The following is a 23,399-nucleotide window of genomic DNA, read 5'->3' as shown; positions in this document are numbered from 1 at the left end:
CAACCAGCTGTACTATTTTTCTCTGTATGTACGCACGATTGTGCATATCTGTGTATTCTGTGTAGTGTAGCCCCTGTCGTAAAGACCACTTTTGCTGTGATCGTCCTGCCAGGCTAAACCTAACGGTGCCAACACAAGCCCCAGGCGTTAGCAGTGGCCGTTTTGCTGGTTCGCACACACACCACAAACGGGGTGAAAACCCAGACAGTCCGGCGCAAGCTGTACTACTTGTACTCACGCCTGTAATTAATTAATTACAGGTCAACGCGCCGACGCCACACACACACACACGCCATCATGGTCATCCAGAGGACGCCCACCAAGACGGCGGCAGCACAGGAAGAGGACGCAGCCCAGGCGGCGGGCCCTACGCACGTGGTGGTGCTCCCAGACACCGGCCTGCTCCTGCTCGACGAAATCGCGGGTGGATCGGAATGCAAAAGGCCAAAGCGTCTGCCAGCGCGTGGAAGCTACACGGGGTCGACGATCTCAGATAGTGACTCGGATGAGTCCATCGATGTTGTCGACCCCGTGGAGGGCCCTAGCGAAGGCTCAGACGCGGAGGACCAATGCAATTCCGAGCCCCCCGTGGACGGAGAGTCGGGGCGGGCAGGCGGCAACGGAGAATTGACACGTGGTGATTTGTCACGTGGCGATTTATTGCCGCTTGACTTATCACCACGTGGTAATTATGCACCACGTGCGGCGAGCCCGCCGCCATCGCAGCCGGCCGGCAACTTCAGCACGCCGGCCAACTCACCGCAACGCCGCCACCAGCCGCCTTGCCGCCCTCAGCCCGGCCTCGGGTTGACCGGGGACGCCTGGATGGCGATATTCGAGAAACTCGACAGAGTAGCTCGGGGATCGCTAGACAGTTGCACCCTCGGCCCGCTCGAGGCGGCGCTATTATCAACCCTGTTGGCGCACTCCGGGGCGCGCCAACAGAAGAGACGACGGGCGGAGGACAGCCCGCCGGCACAGGAGGAGAAACGGGAATGTAACCGTATCACTCCTGTGTCGCGCGGACCTACTCAACCCGCCGTCTGCCCACAGGTCTCACCGATGGACACAACCGTCCCATCGACACCCGCGGCCGGATGCTCGCAACAGCCGCCTCCACGCAAGGTGTTACTACCGACCCCGGTAGCAAACACCGACACGTACGCGGCCGCTGCAAAATCGCCACCTAAAACCGCCTCTTCACTGCCCACAGATACCGCAGCCAGCAAGAAGAAGAAGCAGCAGCCGCAGCCGCCGGCCAAGAGGGCCAAACCGCCCCAGATTCTGGTCGAGGTCCTCCCAGACGCGGGCCACCACCTAAGGACCCTCAACGAACGCCTCGGTTTTGAGGCCAAAACCGAGAACGTCGAACCTACCGGCGTGCGGTTCTACCCCAGGACCTCGGAGGAATACCGTGTGGTATTCGCCTACCTCTGCAAGGAGCAGAAACTCAACCCGATGATCCAGTTCGTCAAGCACCCGGAGAAGTCGACCCTGCCCATGAAGGCCGCTATCCGCGGCCTACCGTCAACCATGACGGTGCAGGACGTGAAGGACGCCTGCGCCAAAGAGGGGTATAACGTATCGCACGCACGTCTTATCTCCACAGGCAGAGGACGAGGGGGCACCATCTTCTTCGTCCAACTCGACGGCACGGAGCGAGAGAACTTCGGTTTTCTCGACCTCACCAGCATCGCAAACATCAACACCAAGGTTCGTGTCGAACCTTGGAGAGGTAAGCCTGGGCCACCGCAATGTTACCGGTGCCAGGGCTTCAGACATTCCTCACAGGGATGCCACCGGCCGATGCGCTGCGTAAAGTGCGCGCTGCCGCACTTATCGCACCAGTGCACGCGGCCGAGGGACGAGCCAGCGACGTGCGCCAACTGCCTGAGGGACCACCCGGGCAACCACAAGCAGTGCGAGTTTTACTTGCAGGAGCTGCGCAACTGGCGAGCGGGCACCCGCTCCCACACACGCCGCCCGCCAACCCGCCGCCCGCAACGAGGCCCCGACACCAGGGCTTCGGACACGCCCAACCTGGTAGAGGACTCTTCCACAGGTTCTCTAATGGCACCCGCCAATCAGCCGAGGCAGCGGACAACCGGACATCGAGGACGGACGCAGCCACAACCTAAACCGCAGAGGATGCCACAAGCAGAGCCCCGAGCGACGCGGACCGCAGCGCCCCCTGCGGCCCCCGCACTCGACACCACAGCATTGCACAAGGACATAGTTACCGCGGTGCAATCCGCGGTAACTATATCCCTGAGGCCAACGCTAGACGAGTTAGTACTAGCTATTAAGTCTCTGTCTAAGCCTGACCACAATCAGGCTTAGCTCGCCCCTCTCTCAGCAATAACGCCAGTTATTCGCTAGCTTCACTCCCTCTTACGGCATAAAAGAGAAAGAGTTAAGGATAGTGTATTGGAACGCGGAAACATTAAATGGTAAAATTAATGATATCCGTACTTTTCTCCACAGCCAGGACATCGACATCATGCTGATCTGCGAGACCAAGCTGACGTCAGCAATGACGCTCACAGTCAGCGGCTACATGGCGTACCGCTTGGACCAAGCGAACCCCGTTACCGGGGTTGCCTGGCGAGGCCTCGCCATCCTCATAAAGAGGACAATCATCCACCAACTGGTGGAGGACGTCGCGCAGCCCAACACGCTGTCCGCGTTAGGGGTAGACATCAAACTACAAAGGCATAACCTGCGTTTGTTTGCTGTCTACAGGCCCAGCAGATACTGTCTGCTAGCAGAGACGCGCGCCGACCTCAAACGACTACTAGTGGACTCCCCCGTGCCGACCATCCTGGCCGGGGACTTCAACGCCGAGCACTCCGCCTGGAACTCCTCCGCGCATTCCCAATCGGGAAACGTCATCTACCAGGTCGTAGAGGACCTCGACCTCACCGTAGGGGGCCCCTACGAGCCCACGCACTACCACCACGCCGACGTATACCGCAGAGGCACCACGATCGACTTTGCGATTTCTCGCGGAGTTGATTCTCTTATGAGGCATCAGGTATTCTACGATCTCTCATCCGACCACAGGCCGGTGCTCCTGACCATCGCAGACCAGCCGACGACGAGACTCTACAGACCCGGACGCCGCTACGATTGGACGGCTTTCACAGAAGCCATGGTAATCTCTCCCCGTACAGGTCCCATATCGACCGCAGAAGAGGTCGATGCCGCAGCAGCCACAATCACCAGGGACATCAAAGCAGCCCTCGCCGAGGCCACACACCCGGTCCCACACACAGACCGGCGTAAGCCGCTTCCGAGGCCGCTTCAAGCGCTTTTAGAGAAAAAGCGCTGGTATAGGAAACAGTGGCAAAGGACTAGAGCTCAGTCGGTCAAGACTGAGCTCAATCGTCTCGAGCGACTGTTAAGGGAAAAACTCAGCGAGCACAGAGCTGCGAGCTGGGAAACACACATTGAAAGCGTAACTGATCACGTTCCTTCCATCCACAGGTTATGCAGACAACTCAGCGCGACGCCAGAGCCGATTCGACCCCTAGTGGACGAAACCGACGGGATCCTGAAATACGCAGCCAAGGACAGAGCGGAAATACTCGCTCGCAGCCTTGAGCAGCAATTCAGGCCCTTCCCCGACACCGACCCGCAACACACGGCGGTCATCGTACAGCACGTTCGAGATTATCTCAACGTGCCCGTAGAGACACACGATGATCCACTCTACTTTTCTCCTTCGCAGGTCCAGGCGACTATCAGGCGTCACTGCAACCCGAAGAAGGCGCCGGGCCCCGACGAGATCCCGAACATGGCGCTCCGCCAACTGCCGCTAAACACCTTAGCGGCAGTGGCGCGCCTGTTCAACGGGATCTTGCGGTCGGGGCACTTCCCCACCATCTGGAAGACAGGACGGGTCATCGTCATTCCCAAACCCGGGAAGGACAGGAAGAAGCCGGAGAACTACCGGCCCATCACGTTGCTATGCAACCTATCAAAGGTGTTCGAGAGGTTGCTGCTCCGGAACCTCTCGCCACACCTGGCACCCAGGCCGGAGCAATTTGGTTTCAGGTCTCAACACTCCACCACGTTGCAGCTCACCCGTGTGTTACACCACATGGGCATGGCTCACAACAAAAAGGAGCACACCGTTGCCGTTCTCCTAGACATGGAGAAAGCGTTCGATCGAGTTTGGCACGAAGGACTAATATACAAACTTTCTCTGTCCACAGCACCCCGCCGCATCGTGAGAGTCATCGCATCGTTCCTGACCGACCGACGCTTCCACGTGCAAGTGGAAGGCACGGCGCAGTCGCAAGACCGCCCAATACGGGCGGGCGTCCCCCAGGGGAGCTGCCTCTCACCCGCATGCTATGTGCGCTACACCAACGACATCCCAGTCGTTGGACAAGCGCAACTAGCCCTATTCGCAGACGACGCCGCTTACTATACGACTTCTTTACAGATGCAGCACGCGGTTACGAAGATCCAGCCAACGCTCGACGCCCTTCCTGACTGGCTCTCCAAATGGAGGCTATCAGTCAACGTGGGCAAGACGCAAGCCATCATCACAGGGCAGCCACACGCAAGAGTGCCGCTGCCCACACCCCCCTCTCTCGCGGGCCAACCCCTCACATGGTCACCCACAGTGAAATACCTGGGGGTGACCATAGACAGGGGACTGACCATGCAACCGCACGTCGCAAACACAGTCATGCGAGCGAAAACCGCTCGCATGAAACTGCGACCAGTCCTCCACAGTAAGCTCCCTGTACGGACCAAACTCGGTCTGTACAAAGCTTACGTCCGCTCACGCCTAACATACGCTTCACCAGCCTGGTATTCTTTCTGTTCCAGGACCAACAAGGAGAAGATGAGGCGTCAGGAGACCCTCTCGCTACGGACCATCGTCGCAGCAACGCGGTACGTGACCAACGCAGCCATCGCCGAGTACCTGAAGTGGAGCAGCCTGGAGGAGTTCGTCGAGCGTCTCGCGCGGGGCATGTTCGACCGCGCGGACAACTGCAGCCACGACCATCTACGAGGGATCGCGCCGCACTACACGCGGCCACCGGACCAGCCAAGGGCTCGGCATCTCCCCCGAGCCCTCCTACACAACACAGACGACGAAGAAGAAGAAGACACAAACACTCAACATCGGATGACGCCTACATAGGCACGACGCACACGCCAGCCTAAGCTGCCGGTCGCCTTCCCTGCGGTCCCGAACCTGGCCCCGCTCAAACGGTATCACCAGGCTAGGGGTCGCGGGGTTGGATAACGGCCGGTAGTGATAAAGCTGGCCCACACCAGCAACACAGCCGTCCTCCAAACGACGAGCGAAATGACCGCCCCACAAGGTGGGGCGCGATTCGACGCAGCCTCCGCAGCCGGAAGGCGGAAGAGGCCTCTCACACCCCTTCAAAAGGGGCGTCGAAAGACATCCACTACTATGATATTTTTATTAAAGGCTGAGCAGCGTACGTTCGTGTGCTCACGTTTTGTGTGTGTGTTGATAAACTAAACTTTAATCCCTTTAAACATGTCTGGACGCGGTAAAGGTGGCAAGGTTAAGGGAAAGGCAAAGTCCCGTTCTAACCGTGCCGGACTCCAGTTTCCCGTCGGCCGTATCCACAGGCTTCTACGCAAGGGCAACTACGCCGAGCGCGTCGGTGCCGGTGCCCCGGTGTACCTAGCCGCCGTCATGGAGTACCTGGCCGCTGAGGTTCTCGAGTTGGCGGGCAACGCCGCTCGCGACAACAAGAAGACCAGGATCATCCCTAGACATCTCCAGCTGGCGATCCGTAACGACGAGGAGTTGAACAAGCTCCTCTCCGGCGTGACCATCGCCCAGGGTGGTGTGCTGCCTAACATTCAGGCCGTGCTCCTGCCCAAGAAGACCGAGAAGAAGGCTTAAGTGTCCACACTTCTCATCCGTGTACGTCTCTAGCGGTATCACCCGGCGATTGGTGAATGTTTGCATTCGTCTCTTGCGTATATTTTATCGCACGGGGCCTATGTTACATTCCCTCCCGAGTGACCGTTACAAAAGGCCCTTTTCAGGGCCACAATATGATTCTGTGATAACGTTATATAAGTTTCATGGCATAACTCGTACGTATATGATGTCATTCGATAGATCAATTATTTATTTATTTATTATGTACTGATACTAAATTCTAATGATTTCGAGAAGTATTAAAGAATATTACAAACTACAAATATGGGATATTAAACATACAACAATGTGTGTACATATATATGGCTCAGAGCTATTACTTGCTCATCTACAGCAGCAAAACGGCAGTTATAAACAAATGAGCTAATCCGCCTACACACAGTTTTAAAATGGACAATAACAGATCTAATTATATATAATATATATTTAAATGAGATCTGTTAACTAAATCATTAATATTCTTTTCATTACATTAATAGTAAATTCGTCAGTATTATTATAATATCAACACGCGCTCTCACTCCCCACCTTGCCAACCGACGATGCTAATGATGCACGAACGCTATTGGTCGAGATAACGCCGGCGTAACGCTCGATCTTTAGTCCCCTATTTCCCGTTCGCCGCGCCTAATATAAACAAAATATCAAAAATTTTTGTTCACATTACCAGTTCAACTCTCGTACTGTAAGCATCTAACTATATCACAATGCCACCCAAGACTAGCGGTAAGGCCGCCAAGAAATCCGGCAAGGCCCAGAAGAACATCTCCAAGTCTGACTCGAAGAAAAAGAAGAAGCATAAGCGCAAGGAGAGCTACGCCATCTACATCTACAAGGTGCTCAAGCAGGTCCACCCCGACACCGGTATCTCCAGCAAGGCCATGTCGATCATGAACTCGTTCGTGAACGACATCTTCGAGCGCATCGCCGCCGAGGCCTCCCGTCTCGCTCACTACAACAAGAGGTCCACCATCACCAGCAGGGAGGTGCAGACCTCCGTGAGGCTCTTGCTGCCCGGTGAGCTCGCCAAGCACGCCGTCAGTGAAGGCACAAAGGCCGTCACCAAGTACACCAGCTCCAAGTAAGCGTCCGTCGTTCCTCGTATGCGGTCCGTCTTCTCAATGCACATTTTAGTGTGATGGGTTTAGATAGTTCGTATTGCGACACGACGACACGCTTTGAGAGAGTGTGGTTTGTGCAACAACCAAAAAGGCCCTTTTCAGGGCCACAAATAAGTTCTGAATATAATATAGCAAGTTTCTAACCGTGCATACGGTGTCAATCGGTCGATTAAACATCACTATATCAATCAACACGCAAGTAAAAGCTTTTGTATGTAATCGACGGGCGCTTAAATATGAAAAACTAAACTATAGATAGACAGACATGCGCAACGTGAGGCAACAGTTGGGTTTAAATTATACAATAATAATAAAATAAGTTAGGAATTATTATTTAAGCTAAACTTTACTATGTGAAATAATGTTATCTAGCCTAACCTAACTAGCTGTCCTAAATCATAATCAAAAACGCTATAATATATATATATGAGAGTAAGAGTTTAGGTTCAAATTTGTTAATTTATTTAAATGTATTGTATTATATTTCAATAATATTACATATTATTAGTTTTACTCTAATCAGAAATCGTGTCTGTGAGAAAGGAAGAGGGGCGAGGGGGACGTGCCCTCTCGCTCACACGGACACTATCTCCGTCCCTTTCCGACGAGCGTATATATAAAAGCGCCTCGCGCCTAAAATTTTGTTTATTCCCTCTCGTGACTCGTTAACGTAACGTACACGCGTGTCGTAGTAAATTTTTCGCAATGGCCCGTACCAAGCAGACCGCTCGTAAATCCACCGGTGGTAAAGCGCCCCGTAAACAGCTCGCCACCAAGGCGGCCCGCAAGAGCGCGCCAGCCACCGGGGGCGTCAAGAAGCCCCATCGTTACAGGCCCGGCACCGTCGCCCTCCGTGAGATCCGTCGCTACCAGAAGAGCACTGAGCTTCTGATCCGCAAGCTGCCCTTCCAGCGTCTGGTGCGTGAGATCGCTCAGGACTTCAAGACCGACCTGCGGTTCCAGAGCTCCGCCGTCATGGCTCTCCAGGAGGCCAGCGAGGCTTACCTCGTCGGCCTCTTCGAGGACACCAACCTTTGCGCCATCCACGCCAAGCGTGTGACCATCATGCCCAAGGACATCCAGCTGGCTCGCAGGATCCGCGGTGAACGTGCCTAAACCACCACAATGCTGCACTAACACTGACACGGAGCTACATCACCGAACGCAGTCTGCGCGAACGCATGCCATTTTGTGTCCCGGACATGCGAACGTGACGCTTCTGTCATATATCAAAAGGCCCTTTTCAGGGCCACACATGATTCGAAAAGTTCACAATTGTTTCTTTGAACAAACGCCTGCTTAGATTATTCAATCGATCATCATCATTAGTCAAATATATTTAATTCGCACGTAGTTACAATAAATAAATTATATAACCACGAAATACACGCAAGTAAGTAAGATTATTTACTTATGAACTTATTACCCCTATATATTACTAGACGGGAAATTGAATTAATGTTAATATACATAATGATTCATTATTAATGATTTGCTTACTCGGTCGCGATAAATTCAAATACTTACAAATATATATATATATATATATATATATATATTAGAGGAGAAATACGAGAGAGAGATAGCGCTACGGGGCACTCTTCCACGATCCGGTCGCCGTTGTTATAGTAATATGAAGTAAGTAATAGTATATATATATGTATGATTTTAAATAAAGTATCATAGGTATGAACTTATTTTACTTTACATGTAGGTATTTATATGAAAAGTAAATCAAATAATAATGCTCCGATATCTCTAACCCCGTCCCCCGTCGCCCCGCAATGGGGTAAAGCGTATAAATATAGCGCGGGCCTGAGCCAAACGCCAGTTATTCCACTCGTGTCGACGCGCGCCGCAAGTCGTGTGTCGTGTGTTGAATTCCGTTCGAGAAGTCTAATCTCTCTCTACCACAAGTCGCAATGACCGGTCGCGGTAAGGGAGGTAAAGGTCTGGGGAAAGGAGGAGCCAAGCGCCACAGGAAGGTGCTCCGCGATAACATCCAGGGTATCACCAAGCCCGCCATCCGTCGTCTCGCCCGCAGAGGTGGCGTCAAGCGTATCTCCGGTCTGATCTACGAGGAGACCCGCGGTGTTCTCAAGGTGTTCCTCGAGAACGTGATCCGTGACGCGGTCACCTACACCGAGCACGCCAAGAGGAAGACCGTCACCGCCATGGACGTCGTCTACGCTCTGAAGCGTCAGGGCCGCACCCTCTACGGTTTCGGAGGTTAAGCGCGCCGGCCGGCCGGCCGGCCGCTGCACTGTCCGCCCGCCGAGACAGTGTCGTCGGTCCCCGCACCCCGCACCCCGCGTCCTCGGACGCAAATACAAAAAGGCCCTTTTCAGGGCCGCAAATAATTCTATGATACGATTACAATACAAACAAAGTTTCAGTGGCGACACAACACAGACGTATAAACAATCGATCTATCTAAGTAGGTACCTATACTGTACCTACCTACCTACCTACCTACCTAAGTCATTATATATTATATTATATTTATTTATTTATATGTACCTACGTATATTAAAAATAATGACTCACCCCGCACCGCAAGTCCAATTTTCTAACTTGCATGTGTAGCCAGCTCGCTCGTTCGTTCGCTCGCCGCGCCGCTTCGGTGGTACTGGTAGGTGTATGAAGTCAGCTCTCTGAAACAATTACAATAATTGTTTTACATAAGTACAAAGATAGATAAATAATATTACAAAATGGGGCTTCAAAATTTGCTCGTTGCGAGTTTGGTTTCAAACCACGGTACTAAGTATACCTACTTATTACATACATAAATATTTTGGTACACCTCATGTACCTACTTACTCGTATAAAATAACTTAACCAGTCTACATCGTGGTTGCGCTTTGCTCCTTATTCTATAGTAATAAGGTGTTCAAATGTGGCTTTGTTGTTGAATTTGCTTTTTTAATTTTTGCATGTGGTGTTTACCAGTAATTAGTTATACATTCAGCATGTTATTTAAGTTTGTATTGATGTACTTAAGCCTCAATGTAATAACTGTTGGTGAACCTTAAAATAAAATAAAATAAAATAAAATAAAAATAAAATAAAAATAGGCATAGATATAGATTCGATCGATTGAACGTAGTACCTACCTACACTACACTACACTTTTCGTTCGAAACTTCTCTATAATAATGTAATGTATGTTGGGGTAATTTATTCAGGTAGTAAGTGGAGCATCAATTTCATTTCATTTCATACATTCAGATACATATACATATATGTATACATATATCTCTCCCGTATCATACAGTATCTTCATCTTCTTATTTTTCCCGACTTCCCGACATACATACATTGCACTATTATCTTATTTATTTATCATTAGGTTAGGTATTTACCTACTCACGTTTTCCAAATCGAAAATCATGTCTTGCACTGCATCCATTTACATATTTTTCTCACACACGCACTCACTTATTATTACTTTCACCAATAGGTAATAACACCATAATATGTATAAATAAACAACAACAATCACATGCACTGTGATGTGATGTGATGTGACCTGTAACTAGGTGTACCGATCCGACCTGCCACCTACTTAAGATTGGGATGAACTGCCCAATCAGGTAAATGATTCGCATATAGTGCGCAAAACAAACAGACAGACAGGGACACCCACCATCACCGCACCCACTCTCACCTCACTTACGATAATATAATACGTTAAATTATTATAAATAAATACGATATACACGATACACTAAATAACCACCATGCCCTGCCCGCACCGCACGCTCCGCGAGTTTCGCGCTCTACCTGTATGATCCCCGTAGAAGATCGCTCGTTTATTTAAACTATAATACGAATTATAATAATATTCATTAATACGATATAGTAATGTATAATAGTACATAATTTATTAAACTTAATATAAAGTACCTATCCCGTTTTACATCGGTACCAGCAGAGAGCAAACTGAACTGAACGTAGGCAATCCAAGTCGCGGTACGGCTGTTTTACGACAGTGAAGACAACAAGTCAAAATAACATTATAACGATAATTTTCAACTGTTGTTATTGTGTCACATCTATCTATGGTATCTTCACTTTTAAATGGAAGACACATAATAGTGTTAAATGTGATTTTAATTAAGAAAAATCACTTTTTAAACTGACCCGAGGTGTCCGCAACCTATAATACCAAAAGTAAAGTTCTCTCATTCGTTTATCGCCGTTCCAAAACTTTAAACATCCATTAAAATACATATATCAATTCATAAAGAATATATATGTGTAATTTTATTATAATCATTATAATATAATTCGCTATAAATTTAGTTTAATCATAAACGAGTAAGTGAAAAGTTGGAACTGTTATTACGAGAAAACGTCCCGCGACACAAGGGTCTGCGTTACGGTTAAGCCGGAGTATATATAAAAAGTGGCGCCCCCAATTTGACGTGTTTAGTACTCGCCAGCGCAGCGCTCCGCTTACACGCGTCCGCCTGTATTCTATCTTTGCGCAGTTCGTGCGATTTACTAAATTTACTTGCTCATTTCGTTATTAAATAATAATAAATAATTATGGCCGATACCGCAGTTGCTGCCGACGCTCCCGCCCCGGCGACGCCCGCGAAGAAGCCCAAGGCGTCCGCATCCGCAGGCGCTAAGAAGCCTAAGGCGAAGCCCACCCACCCTAAGACGTCCGAGATGGTTAACAGCGCCATCAAGGAGTTGAAGGAGAGGAGCGGTTCGTCCCTGCAGGCTATCAAGAAGTACATCGCCGCCCAGTACAAGGTCGACGCCGAGAAACTGGCCCCTTTCATCAGAAAATATCTGAAGAGCGCAGTCGAATCCGGCGCACTCATTCAGACCAAAGGCAAGGGCGCGTCCGGCTCGTTCAAACTGGAGTCGAAGTCATCATCGGCCGGCAAGAAGCCCGCCGCGGCCAAGAAATCTAGCGCTAAATCTTCAGCAGCCGCCAAGAAGCCCGCCGCAGCTAAGCCCGCTAAGGCGAAGAAGGCCGCCGCTTCCCCGGCCAAGCCTAAGGCCGCCACGAAGGACAAGAAGGCAGCCGCCGCCAAGAAGAAGCCCGCCGCTAAGAAACCCTCCACCCCCGCCAAGGGCAAGAGCGCCGCCGCGCCTAAGGCCAAGAAGACCGCGAAGCCGCCGACCAAGAAGCCTAAAGCTCCGAAGCCCAAGAAGGCAGCGGCCGCACCCAAAGCGAAGCCCGCCGCCAAGAAGGCTGCCTCGAAGAAGTAAGACTGCGACAGTTATTGTTGTCGTCGTAGAGGAGATGTCGATTGTCGTCGCTATAATATTCTTATACGACGACGCGTCGCCTCTTCTCGACTCACGTGATACGCCTGTGCGCGTTAAACGCACATCAAAAAGCCCTTTTCAGGGCTAACAAATGTATTCAAAGGTTCATATCGCCTCTGTTTCATTGCAATATAAGCACAATACACGAGTCGATCGATCAAACAATCAATCAAAATAAGATATAAAAATAAACGGACCAAATATTTTACGAATATATTTTTAGATACCGATAGATAGACGGATGGGTCACGTTACGTTAAATTAAATTAGATTTTATATATGAATTTACACGGTTATTAGAACGTGAATAAACATTATTTAAAAGTCTCAAGACTTCAAACAATAGTCATCTATCTACATACGTATTAAAAATTATAATATATTTATACTTAGTTGTTTGTAAATTGAATTTTCTATTCTCTCTAATTCGCGCTCTTGCAAGCGGGGCGGGGCGTTGATTGGTCGATCGGGCTCGTGTTATGTCGGCTCGTTGTATCCCCACTATCAGCGTACTCCGTGAACGTATAAAAGGATATACGTAGCGCTATGATATTTTTATTAAAGGCTGAGCAGCGTACGTTCGTGTGCTCACGTTTTGTGTGTGTGTTGATAAACTAAACTTTAATCCCTTTAAACATGTCTGGACGCGGTAAAGGTGGCAAGGTTAAGGGAAAGGCAAAGTCCCGTTCTAACCGTGCCGGACTCCAGTTTCCCGTCGGCCGTATCCACAGGCTTCTACGCAAGGGCAACTACGCCGAGCGCGTCGGTGCCGGTGCCCCGGTGTACCTAGCCGCCGTCATGGAGTACCTGGCCGCTGAGGTTCTCGAGTTGGCGGGCAACGCCGCTCGCGACAACAAGAAGACCAGGATCATCCCTAGACATCTCCAGCTGGCGATCCGTAACGACGAGGAGTTGAACAAGCTCCTCTCCGGCGTGACCATCGCCCAGGGTGGTGTGCTGCCTAACATTCAGGCCGTGCTCCTGCCCAAGAAGACCGAGAAGAAGGCTTAAGTGTCCACACTTCTCATCCGTGTACGTCTCTAGCGGTATCACCCGGCGATTGGTGAATGTTTGCATTCGTCTCTTGCGTATATTTTATCGCACGGGGCCTATGTTACATTCCCTCCCGAGTGACCGTTACAAAAGGCCCTTTTCAGGGCCACAATATGATTCTGTGATAACGTTATATAAGTTTCATGGCATAACTCGTACGTATATGATGTCATTCGATAGATCAATTATTTATTTATTTATTATGTACTGATACTAAATTCTAATGATTTCGAGAAGTATTAAAGAATATTACAAACTACAAATATGGGATATTAAACATACAACAATGTGTGTACATATATATGGCTCAGAGCTATTACTTGCTCATCTACAGCAGCAAAACGGCAGTTATAAACAAATGAGCTAATCCGCCTACACACAGTTTTAAAATGGACAATAACAGATCTAATTATATATAATATATATTTAAATGAGATCTGTTAACTAAATCATTAATATTCTTTTCATTACATTAATAGTAAATTCGTCAGTATTATTATAATATCAACACGCGCTCTCACTCCCCACCTTGCCAACCGACGATGCTAATGATGCACGAACGCTATTGGTCGAGATAACGCCGGCGTAACGCTCGATCTTTAGTCCCCTATTTCCCGTTCGCCGCGCCTAATATAAACAAAATATCAAAAATTTTTGTTCACACTTTTTTTTTAAAGTCGCAACTGTGACGTTGAGGGGAACGCACGCGCTTGAGCTCGCTCTCGAGACTTACGCACCCTACCCAACTCACTAGTTGATCAGTATTAACGCCAGTGTTGTGCAAGTGTAGTGCATACCGGTATAGTATAGCCCCTGTCGGAAAGCCCACTTTTGCTGTGATCGTCCTGCCAGGCTAAACCTAACGGTGCCAACACAAGCCCCAGGCGTTAGCAGTGGCCGTTTTGTTGGTTTGCACATACACCACAAGCGGGGTGAAAACCCAGACAGTCCGGCAACCAGCTGTACTATTTTGTCTGTATGTACGCACGATTGTGCATATCTGTGTATTCTGTGTAGTGTAGCCCCTGTCGTAAAGACCACTTTTGCTGTGATCGTCCTGCCAGGCTAAACCTAACGGTGCCAACACAAGCCCCAGGCGTTAGCAGTGGCCGTTTTGCTGGTTCGCACACACACCACAAACGGGGTGAAAACCCAGACAGTCCGGCGCAAGCTGTACTACTTGTACTCACGCCTGTAATTAATTACAGGTCAACGCGCCGACGCCACACACACACACACGCCATCATGGTCATCCAGAGGACGCCCACCAAGACGGCGGCAGCACAGGAAGAGGACGCAGCCCAGGCGGCGGGCCCTACGCACGTGGTGGTGCTCCCAGACACCGGCCTGCTCCTGCTCGACGAAATCGCAGGTGGATCGGAATGCAAAAGGCCAAAGCGTCTGCCAGCGCGTGGAAGCTACACGGGGTCGACGATCTCAGATAGTGACTCGGATGAGTCCATCGATGTTGTCGACCCCGTGGAGGGCCCTAGCGAAGGCTCAGACGCGGAGGACCAATGCAATTCCGAGCCCCCCGTGGACGGAGAGTCGGGGCGGGCAGGCGACAACGGAGAATTGACACGTGGTGATTTGTCACGTGGCGATTTATTGCCGCTTGACTTATCACCACGTGGTAATTATTCACCACGTGCGGCGAGCCCGCCGCCATCGCAGCCGGCCGGCAACTTCAGCACGCCGGCCAACTCACCGCAACGCCGCCACCAGCCGCCTTGCCGCCCTCAGCCCGGCCTCGGGTTGACCGGGGACGCCTGGATGGCGATATTCGAGAAACTCGACAGAGTAGCTCGGGGATCGCTAGACAGTTGCACCCTCGGCCCGCTCGAGGCGGCGCTATTATCAACCCTGTTGGCGCACTCCGGGGCGCGCCAACAGAAGAGACGACGGGCGGAGGACAGCCCGCCGGCACAGGAGGAGAAACGGGAATGTAACCGTATCACTCCTGTGTCGCGCGGACCTACTCAACCCGCCGTCTGCCCACAGGTCTCACCGATGGACACAACCGTCCCATCGACACCCGCGGCCGGATGCTCGCAACAGCCGCCTCCACGCAAGGTGTTACTACCGACCCCGGTAGCAAACACCGACACGTACGCGGCCGCTGCAAAATCGCCACCTAAAACCGCCTCTTCACTGCCCACAGATACCGCAGCCAGCAAGAAGAAGAAGCAGCAGCCGCAGCCGCCGGCCAAGAGGGCCAAACCGCCCCAGATTCTGGTCGAGGTCCTCCCAGACGCGGGCCACCACCTAAGGACCCTCAACGAACGCCTCGGTTTTGAGGCCAAAACCGAGAACGTCGAACCTACCGGCGTGCGGTTCTACCCCAGGACCTCGGAGGAATACCGTGTGGTATTCGCCTACCTCTGCAAGGAGCAGAAACTCAACCCGATGATCCAGTTCGTCAAGCACCCGGAGAAGTCGACCCTGCCCATGAAGGCCGCTATCCGCGGCCTACCGTCAACCATGACGGTGCAGGACGTGAAGGACGCCTGCGCCAAAGAGGGGTATAACGTATCACACGCACGTCTTATCTCCACAGGCAGAGGACGAGGGGGCACCATCTTCTTCGTCCAACTCGACGGCACGGAGCGAGAGAACTTCGGTTTTCTCGACCTCACCAGCATCGCAAACATCAACACCAAGGTTCGTGTCGAACCTTGGAGAGGTAAGCCTGGGCCACCGCAATGTTACCGGTGCCAGGGCTTCAGACATTCCTCACAGGGATGCCACCGGCCGATGCGCTGCGTAAAGTGCGCGCTGCCGCACTTATCGCACCAGTGCACGCGGCCGAGGGACGAGCCAGCGACGTGCGCCAACTGCCTGAGGGACCACCCGGGCAACCACAAGCAGTGCGAGTTTTACTTGCAGGAGCTGCGCAACTGGCGAGCGGGCACCCGCTCCCACACACGCCGCCCGCCAACCCGCCGCCCGCAACGAGGCCCCGACACCAGGGCTTCGGACACGCCCAACCTGGTAGAGGACTCTTCCACAGGTTCTCTAATGGCACCCGCCAATCAGCCGAGGCAGCGGACAACCGGACATCGAGGACGGACGCAGCCACAACCTAAACCGCAGAGGATGCCACAAGCAGAGCCCCGAGCGACGCGGACCACAGCGCCCCCTGCGGCCCCCGCACTCGACACCACAGCATTGCACAAGGACATAGTTACCGCGGTGCAATCCGCGGTAACTATATCCCTGAGGCCAACGCTAGACGAGTTAGTACTAGCTATTAAGTCTCTGTCTAAGCCTGACCACAATCAGGCTTAGCTCGCCCCTCTCTCAGCAATAACGCCAGTTATTCGCTAGCTTCACTCCCTCTTACGGCATAAAAGAGAAAGAGTTAAGGATAGTGTATTGGAACGCGGAAACATTAAATGGTAAAATTAATGATATCCGTACTTTTCTCCACAGCCAGGACATCGACATCATGCTGATCTGCGAGACCAAGCTGACGTCAGCAATGACGCTCACAGTCAGCGGCTACATGGCGTACCGCTTGGACCAAGCGAACCCCGTTACCGGGGTTGCCTGGCGAGGCCTCGCCATCCTCATAAAGAGGACAATCATCCACCAACTGGTGGAGGACGTCGCGCAGCCCAACACGCTGTCCGCGTTAGGGGTAGACATCAAACTACAAAGGCATAACCTGCGTTTGTTTGCTGTCTACAGGCCCAGCAGATACTGTCTGCTAGCAGAGACGCGCGCCGACCTCAAACGACTACTAGTGGACTCCCCCGTGCCGACCATCCTGGCCGGGGACTTCAACGCCGAGCACTCCGCCTGGAACTCCTCCGCGCATTCCCAATCGGGAAACGTCATCTACCAGGTCGTAGAGGACCTCGACCTCACCGTAGGGGGCCCCTACGAGCCCACGCACTACCACCACGCCGACGTATACCGCAGAGGCACCACGATCGACTTTGCGATTTCTCGCGGAGTTGATTCTCTTATGAGGCATCAGGTATTCTACGATCTCTCATCCGACCACAGGCCGGTGCTCCTGACCATCGCAGACCAGCCGACGACGAGACTCTACAGACCCGGACGCCGCTACGATTGGACGGCTTTCACAGAAGCCATGGTAATCTCTCCCCGTACAGGTCCCATATCGACCGCAGAAGAGGTCGATGCCGCAGCAGCCACAATCACCAGGGACATCAAAGCAGCCCTCGCCGAGGCCACACACCCGGTCCCACACACAGACCGGCGTAAGCCGCTTCCGAGGCCGCTTCAAGCGCTTTTAGAGAAAAAGCGCTGGTATAGGAAACAGTGGCAAAGGACTAGAGCTCAGTCGGTCAAGACTGAGCTCAATCGTCTCGAGCGACTGTTAAGGGAAAAACTCAGCGAGCACAGAGCTGCGAGCTGGGAAACACACATTGAAAGCGTAACTGATCACGTTCCTTCCATCCACAGGTTATGCAGACAACTCAGCGCGACGCCAGAGCCGATTCGACCCCTAGTGGACGAAACCGACGGGATCCTGAAATACGCAGCCAAGGACAGAGCGGAAATACTCGCTCGCAGCCTTGAGCAGCAATTCAGGCCCTTCCCCGACACCGACCCGCAACACACGGCGGTCATCGTACAGCACGTTCGAGATTATCTCAACGTGCCCGTAGAGACACACGATGATCCACTCTACTTTTCTCCTTCGCAGGTCCAGGCGACTATCAGGCGTCACTGCAACCCGAAGAAGGCGCCGGGCCCCGACGAGATCCCGAACATGGCGCTCCGCCAACTGCCGCTAAACACCTTAGCGGCAGTGGCGCGCCTGTTCAACGGGATCTTGCGGTCGGGGCACTTCCCCACCATCTGGAAGACAGGACGGGTCATCGTCATTCCCAAACCCGGGAAGGACAGGAAGAAGCCGGAGAACTACCGGCCCATCACGTTGCTATGCAACCTATCAAAGGTGTTCGAGAGGTTGCTGCTCCGGAACCTCTCGCCACACCTGGCACCCAGGCCGGAGCAATTTGGTTTCAGGTCTCAACACTCCACCACGTTGCAGCTCACCCGTGTGTTACACCACATGGGCATGGCTCACAACAAAAAGGAGCACACCGTTGCCGTTCTCCTAGACATGGAGAAAGCGTTCGATCGAGTTTGGCACGAAGGACTAATATACAAACTTTCTCTGTCCACAGCACCCCGCCGCATCGTGAGAGTCATCGCATCGTTCCTGACCGACCGACGCTTCCACGTGCAAGTGGAAGGCACGGCGCAGTCGCAAGACCGCCCAATACGGGCGGGCGTCCCCCAGGGGAGCTGCCTCTCACCCGCATGCTATGTGCGCTACACCAACGACATCCCAGTCGTTGGACAAGCGCAACTAGCCCTATTCGCAGACGACGCCGCTTACTATACGACTTCTTTACAGATGCAGCACGCGGTTACGAAGATCCAGCCAACGCTCGACGCCCTTCCTGACTGGCTCTCCAAATGGAGGCTATCAGTCAACGTGGGCAAGACGCAAGCCATCATCACAGGGCAGCCACACGCAAGAGTGCCGCTGCCCACACCCCCCTCTCTCGCGGGCCAACCCCTCACATGGTCACCCACAGTGAAATACCTGGGGGTGACCATAGACAGGGGACTGACCATGCAACCGCACGTCGCAAACACAGTCATGCGAGCGAAAACCGCTCGCATGAAACTGCGACCAGTCCTCCACAGTAAGCTCCCTGTACGGACCAAACTCGGTCTGTACAAAGCTTACGTCCGCTCACGCCTAACATACGCTTCACCAGCCTGGTATTCTTTCTGTTCCAGGACCAACAAGGAGAAGATGAGGCGTCAGGAGACCCTCTCGCTACGGACCATCGTCGCAGCAACGCGGTACGTGACCAACGCAGCCATCGCCGAGTACCTGAAGTGGAGCAGCCTGGAGGAGTTCGTCGAGCGTCTCGCGCGGGGCATGTTCGACCGCGCGGACAACTGCAGCCACGACCATCTACGAGGGATCGCGCCGCACTACACGCGGCCACCGGACCAGCCAAGGGCTCGGCATCTCCCCCGAGCCCTCCTACACAACACAGACGACGAAGAAGAAGAAGACACAAACACTCAACATCGGATGACGCCTACATAGGCACGACGCACACGCCAGCCTAAGCTGCCGGTCGCCTTCCCTGCGGTCCCGAACCTGGCCCCGCTCAAACGGTATCACCAGGCTAGGGGTCGCGGGGTTGGATAACGGCCGGTAGTGATAAAGCTGGCCCACACCAGCAACACAGCCGTCCTCCAAACGACGAGCGAAATGACCGCCCCACAAGGTGGGGCGCGATTCGACGCAGCCTCCGCAGCCGGAAGGCGGAAGAGGCCTCTCACACCCCTTCAAAAGGGGCGTCGAAAGACATCCACTACTACTTTTTGTTCACATTACCAGTTCAACTCTCGTACTGTAAGCATCTAACTATATCACAATGCCACCCAAGACTAGCGGTAAGGCCGCCAAGAAATCCGGCAAGGCCCAGAAGAACATCTCCAAGTCTGACTCGAAGAAAAAGAAGAAGCATAAGCGCAAGGAGAGCTACGCCATCTACATCTACAAGGTGCTCAAGCAGGTCCACCCCGACACCGGTATCTCCAGCAAGGCCATGTCGATCATGAACTCGTTCGTGAACGACATCTTCGAGCGCATCGCCGCCGAGGCCTCCCGTCTCGCTCACTACAACAAGAGGTCCACCATCACCAGCAGGGAGGTGCAGACCTCCGTGAGGCTCTTGCTGCCCGGTGAGCTCGCCAAGCACGCCGTCAGTGAAGGCACAAAGGCCGTCACCAAGTACACCAGCTCCAAGTAAGCGTCCGTCGTTCCTCGTATGCGGTCCGTCTTCTCAATGCACATTTTAGTGTGATGGGTTTAGATAGTTCGTATTGCGACACGACGACACGCTTTGAGAGAGTGTGGTTTGTGCAACAACCAAAAAGGCCCTTTTCAGGGCCACAAATAAGTTCTGAATATAATATAGCAAGTTTCTAACCGTGCATACGGTGTCAATCGGTCGATTAAACATCACTATATCAATCAACACGCAAGTAAAAGCTTTTGTATGTAATCGACGGGCGCTTAAATATGAAAAACTAAACTATAGATAGACAGACATGCGCAACGTGAGGCAACAGTTGGGTTTAAATTATACAATAATAATAAAATAAGTTAGGAATTATTATTTAAGCTAAACTTTACTATGTGAAATAATGTTATCTAGCCTAACCTAACTAGCTGTCCTAAATCATAATCAAAAACGCTATAATATATATATATGAGAGTAAGAGTTTAGGTTCAAATTTGTTAATTTATTTAAATGTATTGTATTATATTTCAATAATATTACATATTATTAGTTTTACTCTAATCAGAAATCGTGTCTGTGAGAAAGGAAGAGGGGCGAGGGGGACGTGCCCTCTCGCTCACACGGACACTATCTCCGTCCCTTTCCGACGAGCGTATATATAAAAGCGCCTCGCGCCTAAAATTTTGTTTATTCCCTCTCGTGACTCGTTAACGTAACGTACACGCGTGTCGTAGTAAATTTTTCGCAATGGCCCGTACCAAGCAGACCGCTCGTAAATCCACCGGTGGTAAAGCGCCCCGTAAACAGCTCGCCACCAAGGCGGCCCGCAAGAGCGCGCCAGCCACCGGGGGCGTCAAGAAGCCCCATCGTTACAGGCCCGGCACCGTCGCCCTCCGTGAGATCCGTCGCTACCAGAAGAGCACTGAGCTTCTGATCCGCAAGCTGCCCTTCCAGCGTCTGGTGCGTGAGATCGCTCAGGACTTCAAGACCGACCTGCGGTTCCAGAGCTCCGCCGTCATGGCTCTCCAGGAGGCCAGCGAGGCTTACCTCGTCGGCCTCTTCGAGGACACCAACCTTTGCGCCATCCACGCCAAGCGTGTGACCATCATGCCCAAGGACATCCAGCTGGCTCGCAGGATCCGCGGTGAACGTGCCTAAACCACCACAATGCTGCACTAACACTGACACGGAGCTACATCACCGAACGCAGTCTGCGCGAACGCATGCCATTTTGTGTCCCGGACATGCGAACGTGACGCTTCTGTCATATATCAAAAGGCCCTTTTCAGGGCCACACATGATTCGAAAAGTTCACAATTGTTTCTTTGAACAAACGCCTGCTTAGATTATTCAATCGATCATCATCATTAGTCAAATATATTTAATTCGCACGTAGTTACAATAAATAAATTATATAACCACGAAATACACGCAAGTAAGTAAGATTATTTACTTATGAACTTATTACCCCTATATATTACTAGACGGGAAATTGAATTAATGTTAATATACATAATGATTCATTATTAATGATTTGCTTACTCGGTCGCGATAAATTCAAATACTTACAAATATATATATATATATATATATATATATATTAGAGGAGAAATACGAGAGAGAGATAGCGCTACGGGGCACTCTTCCACGATCCGGTCGCCGTTGTTATAGTAATATGAAGTAAGTAATAGTATATATATATGTATGATTTTAAATAAAGTATCATAGGTATGAACTTATTTTACTTTACATGTAGGTATTTATATGAAAAGTAAATCAAATAATAATGCTCCGATATCTCTAACCCCGTCCCCCGTCGCCCCGCAATGGGGTAAAGCGTATAAATATAGCGCGGGCCTGAGCCAAACGCCAGTTATTCCACTCGTGTCGACGCGCGCCGCAAGTCGTGTGTCGTGTGTTGAATTCCGTTCGAGAAGTCTAATCTCTCTCTACCACAAGTCGCAATGACCGGTCGCGGTAAGGGAGGTAAAGGTCTGGGGAAAGGAGGAGCCAAGCGCCACAGGAAGGTGCTCCGCGATAACATCCAGGGTATCACCAAGCCCGCCATCCGTCGTCTCGCCCGCAGAGGTGGCGTCAAGCGTATCTCCGGTCTGATCTACGAGGAGACCCGCGGTGTTCTCAAGGTGTTCCTCGAGAACGTGATCCGTGACGCGGTCACCTACACCGAGCACGCCAAGAGGAAGACCGTCACCGCCATGGACGTCGTCTACGCTCTGAAGCGTCAGGGCCGCACCCTCTACGGTTTCGGAGGTTAAGCGCGCCGGCCGGCCGGCCGGCCGCTGCACTGTCCGCCCGCCGAGACAGTGTCGTCGGTCCCCGCACCCCGCACCCCGCGTCCTCGGACGCAAATACAAAAAGGCCCTTTTCAGGGCCGCAAATAATTCTATGATACGATTACAATACAAACAAAGTTTCAGTGGCGACACAACACAGACGTATAAACAATCGATCTATCTAAGTAGGTACCTATACTGTACCTACCTACCTACCTACCTACCTAAGTCATTATATATTATATTATATTTATTTATTTATATGTACCTACGTATATTAAAAATAATGACTCACCCCGCACCGCAAGTCCAATTTTCTAACTTGCATGTGTAGCCAGCTCGCTCGTTCGTTCGCTCGCCGCGCCGCTTCGGTGGTACTGGTAGGTGTATGAAGTCAGCTCTCTGAAACAATTACAATAATTGTTTTACATAAGTACAAAGATAGATAAATAATATTACAAAATGGGGCTTCAAAATTTGCTCGTTGCGAGTTTGGTTTCAAACCACGGTACTAAGTATACCTACTTATTACATACATAAATATTTTGGTACACCTCATGTACCTACTTACTCGTATAAAATAACTTAACCAGTCTACATCGTGGTTGCGCTTTGCTCCTTATTCTATAGTAATAAGGTGTTCAAATGTGGCTTTGTTGTTGAATTTGCTTTTTTAATTTTTGCATGTGGTGTTTACCAGTAATTAGTTATACATTCAGCATGTTATTTAAGTTTGTATTGATGTACTTAAGCCTCAATGTAATAACTGTTGGTGAACCTTAAAATAAAATAAAATAAAATAAAATAAAAATAAAATAAAAATAGGCATAGATATAGATTCGATCGATTGAACGTAGTACCTACCTACACTACACTACAC

General features: G+C 51.3%; 6 protein-coding genes across 6 annotated transcripts; all 6 read left to right on the top strand.

The window, feature by feature from the left end:
- The first annotated feature begins 5,527 nt into the window (after positions 1–5,527).
- Positions 5,528–5,902, top strand: LOC134659796 (histone H2A). Its single transcript, XM_063515500.1, has one exon. It carries the CDS (start codon positions 5,528–5,530, stop codon positions 5,900–5,902), a length of 375 nt encoding a protein of 124 aa, XP_063371570.1.
- A 749-nt stretch (positions 5,903–6,651) lies between these two features.
- Positions 6,652–7,029, top strand: LOC134659794 (histone H2B). Its single transcript, XM_063515499.1, has one exon. The coding sequence runs from the start codon at positions 6,652–6,654 to the stop codon at positions 7,027–7,029; it is 378 nt and encodes a 125-aa protein (XP_063371569.1).
- A 4,590-nt stretch (positions 7,030–11,619) lies between these two features.
- On the top strand, positions 11,620–12,297 carry LOC134659749 (histone H1C-like). Its single transcript, XM_063515442.1, has one exon. It carries the CDS (start codon positions 11,620–11,622, stop codon positions 12,295–12,297), a length of 678 nt encoding a protein of 225 aa, XP_063371512.1.
- Positions 12,298–12,993: 696 nt separating this feature from the next.
- On the top strand, positions 12,994–13,368 carry LOC134659811 (histone H2A). The gene has a single exon (XM_063515516.1). It carries the CDS (start codon positions 12,994–12,996, stop codon positions 13,366–13,368), a length of 375 nt encoding a protein of 124 aa, XP_063371586.1.
- A 6,485-nt stretch (positions 13,369–19,853) lies between these two features.
- On the top strand, positions 19,854–20,231 carry LOC134659639 (histone H2B). The gene has a single exon (XM_063515317.1). It carries the CDS (start codon positions 19,854–19,856, stop codon positions 20,229–20,231), a length of 378 nt encoding a protein of 125 aa, XP_063371387.1.
- Positions 20,232–20,972: 741 nt separating this feature from the next.
- LOC134659799 (histone H3) lies at positions 20,973–21,383 on the top strand. Its single transcript, XM_063515504.1, has one exon. The coding sequence runs from the start codon at positions 20,973–20,975 to the stop codon at positions 21,381–21,383; it is 411 nt and encodes a 136-aa protein (XP_063371574.1).
- The last annotated feature ends 2,016 nt before the right edge of the window (positions 21,384–23,399 follow it).

Source organism: Cydia amplana, chromosome 25 (assembly GCF_948474715.1).
Source record: "Cydia amplana chromosome 25, ilCydAmpl1.1, whole genome shotgun sequence".
NCBI lineage: Eukaryota > Metazoa > Arthropoda > Insecta > Lepidoptera > Tortricidae > Cydia > Cydia amplana.
This window is presented reverse-complemented; position numbering and strand designations above follow the sequence as displayed.